Genomic DNA, 14,232 nt, shown 5'->3' on the forward strand with positions numbered 1-14,232 from the left:
TTTGGAGCAGCAATAAAGAACGAAAGAGATACTATGAGGTGTGCCGTTAAATCCCATAACTGGCCTCAATATTTCCAAAAGATTAAGTCCCAGCACGTCTAAAATGATGTTTCTGAGGGAATCCACACACAGGGAACAGCAGCAACTCTTGGGGCATCAGGTAACATCAGCTTTTCTGGAAGGAGCCGATCTTGGCATAGGCTGACTGTACTTCACAGGTAATCAACACTGAGCAAACAGCCTGGGTCTGCAGACAGCAAGCCTCAGTTCTGTAACTCTAGCTTTTCTAGAAATCAGCCTGTGCCTCTGTTGAGTATCCAAATATTCAGACCAAAATGGAGATAACGCCACCCAGCTAGTTTTGTTTTAAGAATTAGTAATAATGCATATGCACAGGATATGGCACGAAACAGGTACTCAATTAGTGATAATTACATTATTAATCCCCTGCCAAGAAAGGACTCAGAAACATACTCAGGAATCCCCAAATAGCTGCCGCATGGATGGATGGATGGATGGATGGATGGATGGATGGATGGATGGATGGATAAATAAAACTATGAACAAGTCAGTCAATTCCAGGGACCTGCCTGTTTTTCCAGACTGAGCTTAAGTATCATTTCCTTGGGGAAGCTACCTTCATCCCAAGCTACACACATTTTCTCACTTAATAGTGTAGGTTTCCTACCAAAGGCAATGAGAGTAGCACAATTACATATGTACTTTTTCCATCAAATTAAGAACAGGGCCTTGCATATAGTAGACGCACAACAGATGATTGTTGACTAAAGAAATGAATGGAGATGATCAGATGGAAAGTGATTTCTGACCACTGACAGTGCTACATCAAAGAGGCAAAAAAAGAGACTTAGGAATATTCCAGTTTATAAACTTTTTATTTAAAAAATAAAATTATAAACAAAGTACAGAAAAATATTGACACCTGTGATAACAAGGAAATGACTCCTAATCTTTAGGGCAGTTGTTATCCTGGAAGAGCAAAATCATGAGTTTTATAAAGAAATTTTGTTGTGCAAAGGAGGAATGTACTTTTAAAGGTTCATTTGTAATAGGTATTTGGCATTGACAAAAAAGTATTTCTATCTATATATTCAACATTCTGCAGCATATTTACATTCAAGTTGCATTTCCAAACTCTATGCCAAATACAGTCTAACTCACCATCAAAAATCCCTAAGATATTACTAAAATTCTGGTTATTTGGTGGGAGTACAGTATGACTTTATTAGAAAATAATTTTATGTTCCTTCTAGATCAATTATATTTTAACTACTTCAACAAAATTCACTGGCCTTTTCTTCCCAGCTGAAGCCAAGCCTCTTCCAGACAAATTAAACACAAATTGAAACTTGGCTAGAAACGAAGTTATATAGTAGTTTTTTTCCTCCTTCCTTATTTAAACTTCCAATGGAAGGACACTGGCTCTGATAAATTACTTTTCTTTTCCAGTAGTTAGGACATATTATGGATACAAGTTGCAGAATTTTAACTTCTTTTTCAAAGACGGCTGAAGCAATTTTCCCTTTCAGTTGTTACCAAATTCCTCATCAAAATAACATATTCAGAAACCCGAATAGCTTTCTGAAAACTTTTCTCCATTTACCCCATACATTCCTCGAATCAGATTACTTACTCATTAACAATTTGTTCATTTCTTGCTTAGTTTTTCTAAATTACACTAGGATAGCTATCCTAATTTCCTGATAATCTTCCATTTCATTTTCTAAATTATGATTTTATTAAAATCAACATAAATTATACATAGCTTCCATCTTTATTACAGTTCTCAGAGAAATTTATCTGAACTTCCTGGGTGGGGAGGTGGGGTCAAAGCTCCACGGGGCCTGTCTGTCTAGGCTGGCCGAAATAAAATGTCAAGATTTGAAAATTCTCAGGCCTCCAAGTGATCCCAGATGAATCAAATATACTCAGAATGTATCAATTGTTCCTCAATTCTCTCAAGTTCATTTTTTATGTCTAGTAAGATAAATGAATGACAAAACAAAGGAGACCCATGAATGTCATTTAGTGGAGCTCATTCTTTCTAACTGACTTCAGGTTGTAACTTCTCCTCCAGTACATGAGGGCTGGCAGTTGGCAGCAGGTTGCTGAGTTGACACCACTTCTAATTCAGATTCACGAACAAAAACCACTGCATCACCACTTACGTTTATAAGACACTGTGCCTATAAGAACAACAGGACATGTTCAGTCACAGACTCAACAACACGCTCATACTCTTCTGCTACCCTGGGGGCAGTGCCGTAGAGCTGAAAAAGCGTACAACCCAAGAGAAAAATGAGCAAAGGATAAGAAGGCAATTCACAGGAAACAAAGAAACTCATTAATCTAGTTATTCAAGTTTTTAAAGGGATCTTTAACAATTGTAAGTGAGTTATTAACAAACTGATAAAAGAAATTTATTCTAAGATTTAACCTAAGCAACATTCCCTTGTCCCCATTAACAGAATTATATTACTTATCAGAAATAAACAAACAGTGTGGCCCCATCATGATGTACTCTTCACCAGCAGGGCAGTTAGAACTAGACAGCATCACATTCCAAACCAGAGGGCGTCTTTAACTGTCCTCCGTTAGCCATCATTGGATCCCAAAGACCCACCAAGAAGGTGGTGGAAACAGTAATTTAGGAGCAAAACTTCCAGAGGTATTTAAGAATAATAACTAATCACTGGGGATGTGAAAACAGCATCTGACCTATGCAGGACCATGGTTACCAACATATTCATTAAAACATGTTTTAAGCCTCTAGAATCAAAGAGCTTTGAAGAGCAATTCTCTTTTTCAGGGGAGGGTGGGAGGTGAAAAGGCCATGGATACATTCACAGGTTCCCGCCATCAGAGGTTTTTAACCCCATCTCACCTGGTTCTTATTTGGATTCTCCATGAAGACACACTGCTTCATTATGTAGGAGACAACAGCATTCCCTCCCAGTGCAGCCACGTGAGCTCTCACCATCGCAAACACTTCAGCAATAAAAGCATGGAGAAAACCACTGACACCTCCTTCCTAAATGATGACGCGCAAAAAACCAAACTGGATACATGTGTAAACTAATGTACATCAAACATCAAAGAAAACATATTAAAGCATCTTAAGTGATCTTAATATAACGGACAATCATTTTAATTCCCTCCATAATGGGATTTGTTGCATGAACGAACAAACCTTTACTGAGCACATGTCTATGACAGGGATTACTATCTTCATTTTACAGATGATGAAACCGAAGCTCAGAGAATCTGTGACGTGCCCATGACGAGCCAGGACCACAGAGCTGGCGGACAGATGGCAGAGCAAGAGTTCTAACTGTCCCTCCATCTTCAGCACCTCCCTCTATCAAGTCGTTCCCAACATCACTCAAATAAATTGATGGTAAATATAAACAATGAGACTTCCCTGCTATCAGCATCTCCTATTCTGAAAATGAACCAGGCTCCAGTCGCACTTGTCTTCTTCACTTTCTCAAAGGTTTGACATCTTTTCCTGCCTCGGGGTCATTGCACATAAAGGTTCCACACCGAATTTTCCACCAGGGTAATTTTTACTCAGTTCTTCAGGTCCTGGTTTACATGTGACTTCCTCAGAGAAACCTTCCTTATCAGATCTAAATTAAGTTCTCCCATTATATTCTCTGACAGGCCCTGTTGTATTTCTTTATATGACTTACTATTACTAGGAGTTACCTATTAATCACATGATTATTTATTTACTGTCCACCATGCCCGAGTTCCACTAGACTAAATCCCATCAGGTCAGGAACTGACTCTGCTGTGCTCACAACTACATACGTTAACACCTACTTCAACAGATGCACGTACTAAGTGGTCCGTACATATTAGTTAGGGAATGAAATCCAATAGTTTGGGGAACTTTTTCAGTGTTCAAAAACAAACAAAACAGACACCAAAGGCTAAATGAGAGCTTAAAATGCTTTTCAACCTAAGTTTTCCACAAATTTTACTGGATGTTATTTATAGTCTAGGAAGAAATTTCCAACTTTAAACTGGAGGTTAAGGGCAAAATTTAATACACTGTTAGAAGACCCATTAGTCCAGGTCTTATCTTTCTGAAAAGCCATAGGCTCCTACATAAAGTTTTGTACAGGTATCTCTCTTTGTAATTAAGGAATTAAGTGAGTTGTGTCAGCCTGCCTCTGACTCAATCATCACCTGGGACAGTTTTTTCTTTTACTTTTATCAGTTTTCCTCCTCCATCTCAAATCAAGAAATTCTGAGAGCAGAGTAACAGAGACTACAGAGGGGTAATTTTTAGAAGATTATATAATTGTAAGCAAATAATTCATCAAGCAATGAATAAATTTGGGATATTATACCATACAGTTAATACTACAAATCTCTGTTGAAAGGAAATCTACTGTGAAGTAACATTTTGGGGTATGGTTGCTTAAGCAGTAGAGAAGGCACTTAGGAAATAACATTTTATGGATTCAATAGTACAATATCCATGTGCTAGTAAGAGCAACCGGAAAAGGTCAATTCACCAATCTATGCCAGCTTCTCACACTCAAATTTCTTTGTCAAACTTAATGGACTTAAAAGTGTCACCTATTTTAATTCTACACTAAAAGGTTTTTGAGAGTATCTTAAGATAGTTTCTTTCCCATCTCAACACAATTAGAATATGATTTTAAAAAGTAATTTATCTTAAAGGAAACATCTATCTAATTAGTTAATCTGTCAGCAGTCACTCCCTCATTTACACAAAAACAATTTATGTTTACTCTGCACCAGGCACTGTGCTAGGTGCAGGAGGGTGAGCATGATATCAAAAATTAACAAGCAGCTGTTATTTCCAAGAAAGTATAGAAACACTGCTAGTGAAGCAATGGGGAAAAAGCATAGTTAAGTCATGTTTATAATGAACACACTTTTTAAAAATACAAACTACCGCTGAAGTAAATTTTGAAGAGTTTATTGGGTTTCACACCTAAATAATTAAAAAATTTCCCCATTCACAATAATATGCTTAGCAGTCCTGCTCCACAACATAAGACAAATAGAAATATAATCTTTTCTTGAGTTTAAATTCCTCTGTAATGCAAAATATAATAGGCTGACTCTGATTCTTAACTTTGACTACATCAAGTAGAAGATTAGAACTGTTGTTACTTAAAAAACAAATTAAAGTTTAATGATACCCAGCCAGTGTGAGGTAAGAACTTGAACAAACATTTTTACACACTGACGGCGAGAGGAGAGGTAAACAAGCAGCCTCAGTCTTGTTCAGAGGAAGAAAACAATAGAGCTAAATGACATAAACAATCCCTAAGACATCTCTCCATGATACAATCCCTTACTATTTCTAAATGTAAACCCTTAAAAATTGCTATTTAAATATATCTCAGGCAAATATCTACTGAGAAGACTAAGCTGTTCTTTCAGGGCCGTTTTAAACCTCTAATCAAACATGGATACGTTTATTTGTTTTAGTTACCACATGATAAGGACCTGGAGTTTCTAATAACAAATGGGATTAAACCCAAAACAACTCTTTCGATGATACTAGCTGCTAGAGACAATCCAGACAGGTTATGAAAAAAAGGGTGTGGGTGTGTGTGTGTGTTACTTCTGGCAAATAAACAACCAATTTGAAACTTGTCTGGTTTTGATACTAATATCTTCAACCACAGAAAACGCACAAAAACAATGAAATAACAACTATAAAATTACCTCACGAAGAGAAGTGGTTTCCCGAATAAAAAACATGTTAATTATCCCAAGATATTTCGTTATTTTTGCTCCAGGAATGAAGGAAAGAGGTGTCATCTTAACCACCCCAACTGTAGAATTTGCACAAGGTGGAGAAGAGCGATTCCGGAAATTTCCTTCACCCACTGGACTTGCTTTTTCGACTGTCACAGCTAAAATTGGAGAAAGAAGAGAAAGCATCAAGATCATATGCTGGTGACTCAATTATTCCCTAAGGTTGCCAAATAAGTGGTGACAACATTCAGCTGTCTGTGAGGCTAAGCCATGTCATGAAAGAAATTATCATGCACTGCATGCAATTAAAAATAGAGAGAGAAAGAAAAACATAAGAGGAAATGCTGGAATGGAATCTTTTGGAAGGAAAATGGCATTCCTGCAAAAGAAAATGTTGATGAGGTGGAGCTACACACACAATGATCGTTATAAAAGTGAAGAAAAAGCGGTAGAGCATTAAAAATTATCTGCTGTAGGAACAAATTATTACAAGGAGAGTGTGAAAGTTGTTACATTTCCCAGTGCACTTTTTTCCATCTTTTTTTCAGACGACTTCATCATTGTCAACTTGTAGATAAACCATATCTTAACTAGTTGTAGTAGGTTTCTTTTCCAAACCTTCTCGATCAAACTCGTAATTTAAAAAATTCAACAAATGACCTTGGCTGTCTAAAAGTTGTTTGTTCATAAAATAACAAATAATAGCTACCACTTATCAAATAACTACTATAAACCAGACATATATATACATATATATACACACACACACATATATGTATATATATAATCCTTACAACAACCCAGCAACGTAGGTGTTATTATCTCCATTTTACACATGAGGAAACTGAGGCTCACAAAACTTAAATCACTTGCCCAAGGTCACACAGCTATTAAAATGGCACTACTAGGATTCAAAACCAGATCTGGCTGGTTCCATATGTTGTGATCTTCTCTCTAAAACACAGTTCCTTCCCTTTAATGTAAAATCTTTCACTCAAATACCTCAAAGTCTACCAAAACACATGGAGTATAGATAAAGAACATGTAAGTACTGATCCTGAGTCTAGCAGTGAGATAAGAGTTGACCACTTTCTCTCTGGAAATACCTCATTCTTTTATCACTCTGGATATCGCTCTTAGTAAACTGACAAATACCGTACACTACCTAGTACCTTGGGTCCTGGAAGAGTGTCTCTTCAATAAGAGAGCTCATCATTTCCTTACGCTAGATGATATAATATCTATTTATATACTTTCAAGAATACCTTCATGAAAATAAAATACTAAAAACACAACCCTACAGTTAAAGTTAAAAAAATCTAAAGGCCCTTCAATAGCTTTTGCTAAATGACCTTTAGAGTCTGCAGCTTTCACACTCCAATACATGATTGATTGGCAATGTTATTACTGAGTAGTCAGGTCTAGCCTTCACCACTGGGAAATCAAGGATATGCTTCTCAGATTGTAACATGGTAGAAACATCCGCCTACTTGTCTTAATTGATCCACGCCTTATGGTCTGAGCTTTCAGTTTAATGAGCTCTATCCAGCTGCTGCATCTGTCTGCAAAGGAACTGTAATCAACTGACGTTGCTGAAAACACAGACAGAAAACAAAGAAAAAATATGGATGACGTCTCTTACTCGTCATAACACTCCTTCCGATGACGTAATTTAACTGTAACTTAGGGGAAAAAGTGGTCCTTTTCAAGTCAGGTAAGAGAGAGAGTAAAGAGTCAAGCTTTAGACACTGATTTGTCCAAAACCAAGTTCTCGGCTGGCTGAGCATCTTTGGTGATGTCACAGCCGTGTGGTCTCTTAGGGGGAATGGAAGCGGGTCTAACAGAGAGATCAGGGAAAGGACCATACGCTGTGTTTTAACTAACTTCATTTCCCATTCTTTTTACTTCACACTGTTTTAGCTGTTTATATTCAGGGCTTTAATTTACAATCAGAACTTCGTGAATAATTCCTTGCCCTATTTTTACCCTGAAATCAAAAATCAAAATAATGAGAATCAAATGAAGAATACATGAAAAAAAATCACGAGTTAACTTATCTTTTATTAAAATATCTTCTTTCTACCAATAGTAACAGGAAAGCCAAAGGGTCATTTTTGTCAATATTCTATTTCCACATCTGATTTTGGCAACAAAGCTTCTGATAACATGGGGTGAGGGGCAAGTGTGAGCCTAACAAGTTCTCATTTTAAAAAGAATAACTTTTACTACTGCTGAGCTAAAAGACAATGTTAAAAAGCTAAAGCCTTACTTTTAGAAAGTGGAACACTATTAAAATGCTAAAAATGTAAATATTCGTTTAATTACTATTTTGTAAGACACATTCTAACTACAATAAAGCCGCATTTTGGTGTCTATTCCATCGTCCAGTGCATTTCTCTGATGTCTGTATGCTTATGAATCACCACACTAGAATTTCACACCTTTGGAGACTATTTGCTTAATTAGACAAACTCACCTCTCTGTGCAGCTGGTATACCTGAGTTAGAACTTGCACTCTCCAGGTGTTCTAATAAGACAATATGAACAACATTAGCTTGGGTGCTAAATATAAGCCAGTATCTCTTCTTTGCTCTTGGTTAATACTCTCTAAAAGCCAGACGAATAGGAGGAAATCTTTATGGCTTCATTATAAAAGTAAACCAAATAGAAGTATTTAGGTTTAAAACACAGTTTCTATTGATATATGAAAACTAGCTCCATTAATAAATACCATGCCAAGAAAGATTACTTGTTACTATAACACAAAAAAAGTTTCAGAAACTCTACACACAAAATATCAACATAGTAACAAATGTTAGTGGGATGGAAGCAGGACGTGAGAAAACTGAACAGAGAAAAGGGTCAACCTACTGGGAAGAAAAACTGAAATGAAAAACAGAAGGGAAATGTTTGTGGCGGAAGAGCCAGTAAGATTAAAAATTACAGACAAGGCAATGACCTATGTCTCACCGATAAACACAAATCTCAGCCTGACCCGCCCCCTTCATTCAAGGTCTTCGCTTTCAACAGCTCCTTCTGGAGCTATCCAGACTTTGTGGAACTAAAAGGTGACCGCTCTCCACAGAAATAACTAGGAATCCCAAACTAGAACCCCCTTTACAGTAAGCTCATAAAAGCAGGATCCTGCATTCTCCCTGATAGTTTATATTTTCACTATAGATATTTAAGTCATTGTACAAATTTAAACAGTACTATAAAAAAAAGAAAACTTCATAATCTATTTCTAATGTTCAGGCTCTATCCACACTAGCATTATTTGAATTTTTGTTTCAGAGAATTTCAGAACTGAGAATGTAGTGTGGCCAAGATAGAAATAACACATAAAAACACTAAGAATAATTTGGGTCAGCCAGTCTTTTTTTAAATTATAAACTAAGTAAATATATATATTTTTGTCTCTGCTTAATGTGTTGATCTTTTGGTAATATTCTTAAATTAGCAAAAGTTATACTTTTCAAAAATTGGATTTGTATAGAATGTTTCTGCTAACTGGGTGCAATGGAAGTATCTCCCGCACCCACCCCACCCCCCCAATTTTTAAGGCAATGACCACAAGCTAATACTGGAGAGTGTACAGTGGCTGACAATCCTCTCACAATACAGAACTGTCCAGTAAAAGGGATCACGAGGGGAGGTCCACAAAATGACTATGAGGAGATCACGCTGGACGTGCCCTGACCATCAGGCCCTCAGGCTGTAGTGCTAGAGGGAGCATCCTCCTGATTCAGGATCCTGAGGGGCAATGGAAGCCCAGGAAGCGATGGGGCCTACAGGAGGAAGACCAGAACAGAACTGACACTCAGAGGCTTACCAGATCTCTAGGGACAGCTCAGCCTGGAAACAGACCCAGTGCAGAAGCTGGGACACTAAATAGCCCACCCCAGGCTCATACATCCCAGGAGGGTCCCAGAGCTCTCGTATGCCCTGTGCAGTATAGCCTCGGTAAGTATAGACACAGAAAATATAGTCGGCATTAGGTATTCTGTGAAAGTTTTTAAAATGTGGGGATGGGAAGGAGGGGGAGGAAACTAAAAGAAAAAGTGAAAATTACTAAAATTGTCCCCTATACCTTGATATTATCTTGGTAATATGGAATTCTCTAGTAGCAACTGTATATAATTTAATGACAAGTACCCATGAAAAGAGCTTAAACATGTAGAAGGTATCTGTTCCCATCTCTAAATATGTCAGGTGGAAAAAAACAAAGGTATACAATGATCAGTAGAATATTTGTTTTTAAAAAAGGATAGGGTATCTTTGCAAAGACAGACAATAAGCTGTTAAGAGTATCTGCCTCTTGGGAAGGAAAACGAAGGGAGAAGGAAGCTTTATTTTGGACAATGTGATTTTTTTTGTAGTATTTGAATTTTTCACCATGTACACTTAGTAAGTACACTTACTACTTTTCCAAAAAAAATTTTACGAAAGGTAGAGGAGAAACAAGTGAGGGAAAATATTTATTCCCTGCCCTCAAATATGAATGTGTTCGAATTAAAATTTGAAAAGAACAAAACTTTTAAATTAGAGACGTGGAGGGAAAGGCTGAGCGACGAGATTTCTGACCTCACTGAAGGAGAGCAGGTTCATCTCCTAACATGCTTGCCAGGATGCTCATTTTTTCTCTCAGAGAAAAGGCCCAAGAGGAGCTGGTCCTGGCAGCAACTGGACATCAGCACCTCGGACTGGTTTGAACACCTCAAATATCTAATGACCTCAGACTCTCACTCTGCTCCTTCTGATTACAGTTTGGCTTCCCAGGTAATAACAGCCTTTTCCAAAGAGAAGGTACTGCAGATATTAGCTGTCTGGCTCACTGACAAAGCAGTAATTCTGCTTAAGAATAAATAAATCCGTATGCAATCTCTAAGCCAATACTTAAAGAAAGACAACATATTTCATACTCAGGGGTAGAAATCTTATTAAAAGTCCTTTGGGCTTTGTTGAGGAGCTGGCACCCAGTTCTGGCTATTTGCACATCTCTGTGGAAGAGTTTGACACAAATACTTCGTATGCGAGGTCCACACTGTAGCTGCAAAGATAGTCTACATCAAGCCACCCAGCAGCCCACTTCTCTTACCATTTCCTTTCCCATTGAATACAATTTTGCTTTTTTAAAAAGTCACCAGTTACTGATAATCCCACTATCCCTCAAAAAACAACCCTAGAAAGTTACTGAGGCAAACAGAACATGCAGATTGACTATTCTTACTACACTTGAGCAATTTTTAACAGGCCTTAGCGGAGTGGGGAGGGGGATTAACCTAGATTAAAGCAGTTTATTAGTGGAAATGAGCATATAGATGAAAAACAGGAAAAACATGTGGCAAGAATTCCTCCTCCCTCAATTATACACCTGCCCGTGCTTCCGAAGTTTGAGATGCTTCCATTCTCCTAAATAACCAATGACAAAGGTATGGGTTAGCTATGATAAAGCTTTACAATGACTACTCTTCTAACAACTTACTTTCTACCATTAAAATTTACAGATCACCTTTGCTTTGAATAACTAAAAAGTATTTGAGATAATCTTTTCCAGTCACCCTAAGCAAATTACAAAATTTGAAAAAACTCCTGCAAATTCTGAAAGGATTCTCTGGCAGATTAAAATATATGCCATCTGGAGTCTTTAAACTGTATGCTTTATTTTCCTGTTTAACCATTCTTAGTTTTAAATTATTATGATCAAAATTTGGTTTTATGTCCCTTTAAGCATTTCCATCAATCTATAATGCATTGATCAGCTATGTCTTATAACTATAAAATCTGGCTTAATGACTGAGTTAAACAAATGATGTACATAAACATTCAGTATAAATCTGGTCCATAATGGTCTTTAAATATTGGTGGATTGATAATGAAATTGCCATATTATAGTTAAAAATTACTAAGGCATAGAGAAAGACACAAATTGCTTCGATCTGGATATTCCACTAGTAAAAAAAAAAAAAAAAAATTCAACTACAAAGGTACACAGGTAATACACAGGTAATACATACAGTAGATGACAAAAGACAATTAGCTGCCCTATTTGAGTCATTAAAGCTTCCAACCTCGGGTGTACAACATCCTAACTCACTTGCTTTTCTTCTTCAATCCCCATCATTCACTCTTCCTCTCACTCCCATCCTTTGTATCCTTTTTTCCAAACAATCCTTGTTTTGGGTCAGTAACCCAATTCAATTTTCTTTGCTTTTCACTCCCTCTTCCTCTGACTCTGGATTTCACTGCCCTCGAGCTCTTGGAGAAGCTAAGATTCCTTATCTCTACTTCTCCATCAACTCTTTCTTTCCTTCCCACTTCTTGGATGAGGTTTTCACATTTTCCACTCTTTAGTTTCTGTTTTCCTCTCATTCTCCTTCCCCTCAGCATTTTTCTCCTTTCAGGACCCCTCACTCATTGCTGTGGCCACGGATAACATGAAGAACTTTAGCACTTTTTATAGTTGCTACCATTTGGTCACAGTGACAAAATATATCTTAAAAAAATAAGAGAGAAAACAGACATGCAATGAATTCTTAATACATAAAGACATTTTTAGTTAGTATAAAGAATTATATATACTTGTAAGAATTCAGAACCATTAGTTGGCAGGAAAAAGGAAAAGCTAACTTTTGTAGTTCTTATAGATTTATATTTCTAATACAAGTTTAAAATAATGCGAGGCAAGTCATTTAAGTTTTAAAAATTAAACTATCTTTTAAAATCAAATTTGGTTTAACAAAAAGTAATTCTGATAGCCTACCATAAAAATAAAGAAAAAAGCTTCAAATGTGTATACTTAATTATGGAGTATAATATATTGAGGGTGTAAGCAAACTTGTTTTCTTTTTTACTGAAATCCAGAATTTGACCTATATTTGCCTTATTCATCAGCAACTGCTCAGTGAAAAGAGAACTTCTCCCAGGCTATAGCTAATGCCACTGAACATGAGGATACCACGCCAGCATAAAGCAAAATGAACACAGAAACAAGGGTGGTATAAAAAGCTTCTCCTCTATACAGTTTCATCCAATAGTATATAAACACTAAAACTGACTTAATTAAACCCTTTTATAGCCTTAAACTCTCAGAATTTTAATGAAAGCAATTATCCTATTATAGATTAGATTTATAAAGTATTTGAGATCTATTTATAGTGGTATATAATTCAAACACATTTGTCTAATATAAGTTCTTAAGTCCCACAATATGGTATCAAATATCTCGAGATTCAGGTCTTTAGACATGTATCTAAAGTAACATGCCAACCTTTTATAAAAATTACATGCATTAATGAAAGAATAGACGAAACAGAAGTGTTTTAATCTTCTGTTCTTCTGTACTGACAAGTACAGGTTTCTGGTAACTGACTGTACTGCTGAACTGAATGAACAAGCATTTTCAGAACTCTAATGAAAAACTGATGAACTCATAAAAGTACTAACAAAAGATCAAGATGAAAAAAAAAATTAATTACATGGGACTGAGTGAATTGATGAGGATGAGTATAATTTTTGTGACTTTCTGTCTGAATTAAAAAACAAAAAACCCCACAAGGACTCAGAGGCAAAGAATATACAAATCAATTTTCACTGCAAACTAAAGGAGCTGTTACAGTGGAGGATTACTGGACTGAATGTCAATATTATGACATAGTATGAGTGTGTTTCGTGTTTGGTAATTGCAATCATTGTTGCTTTTGTTGTGGTCATCCATGTACAATGCTTGGTGTCAGTCTATATATCTCTTGTAAAAAAAAAAAAAAATTACATGCATAAAATTTTTAAGATCAATTACAGTTCATGAGAAATATCTTATTGAATTTTTAAAAAATTTTACCCAGATTACATTCACTCAGATTCCCTATTTTTACTATATTTGCTCCATCTTTTTTCATCTTCATTTCATAAACATATATATCATTTCTAAAGCCTCTTAAAAAACCATTTCAGAGTGAAATGACAGATATTCAGAAAGCTGACATGTAGATATTAATGATGAGGAAAAAACATTATGAAAGTGGTATAAAAAATTTGCTATAGTCATCTTTTTTCTTAACACAGTTTCATATTAAAAAAAAAGTAATTTATGGTGATGCCACATCATCTCTGTTCCTCATAGTAGTCATCAAAGAATTTTGATGACCTTCACATGATAATGTCCTTTAAGAAATTACTTAGGCTCAGCACGTTTTAATATTTCAAATCAGAAAAATCACGATAACCATCAAGGTAACACCAAATCAACCACAAATTTGAGACATACATCAAACTATTCTATTACCTTGAGAAACAAAATATATAACTAATATAACAAAAGATGGAAGGAAAAAAATTAAGCATGGATGGACAATTCAGGCCCAAGCTTACTCTACACTGTCAATTAGGAAACATGTTATTGAAGCATCTTTTCTTCACATAATATTCACTCATTTTCAATAACACAAAAAGATAAGGAAAGGT

The 14,232-nt window shown here is 36.1% G+C and overlaps 1 protein-coding gene across 19 annotated transcripts in view; it reads right to left on the minus strand.

Moving 5' to 3' along the window:
- Window positions 1–877: 877 nt before the first annotated feature.
- Window positions 878–14,232, minus strand: part of C2CD5 (C2 calcium dependent domain containing 5) — an 82,655-nt gene continuing 69,300 nt past the window's right edge. For 4 of the 19 annotated variants that reach the window (XM_036865204.1, XM_036865201.1, XM_036865210.1 and 1 more), the window contains 5 exons: window positions 8,246–8,296; window positions 7,260–7,361; window positions 5,737–5,927; window positions 2,906–3,052; window positions 898–2,207 (listed from right to left, as the gene is read on the minus strand). In XM_036865204.1, the coding sequence (XP_036721099.1) occupies window positions 2,076–2,207; window positions 2,906–3,052; window positions 5,737–5,927; window positions 7,260–7,361; window positions 8,246–8,296 (623 nt within the window). In that variant the 3' untranslated portion in view covers window positions 898–2,075. Of the gene's footprint in view, window positions 2,208–2,905; window positions 3,053–5,736; window positions 5,928–7,259; window positions 7,362–8,245; window positions 8,297–14,232 lie in introns of all 19 variants that reach the window. The other 15 variants (XM_036865202.1, XM_036865200.1, XM_036865206.1 and 12 more) reach the window with 10 other exon arrangements.

This window comes from Balaenoptera musculus, chromosome 10 (assembly GCF_009873245.2).
Source record: "Balaenoptera musculus isolate JJ_BM4_2016_0621 chromosome 10, mBalMus1.pri.v3, whole genome shotgun sequence".
NCBI classification, from domain to species: domain Eukaryota; kingdom Metazoa; phylum Chordata; class Mammalia; order Artiodactyla; family Balaenopteridae; genus Balaenoptera; species Balaenoptera musculus.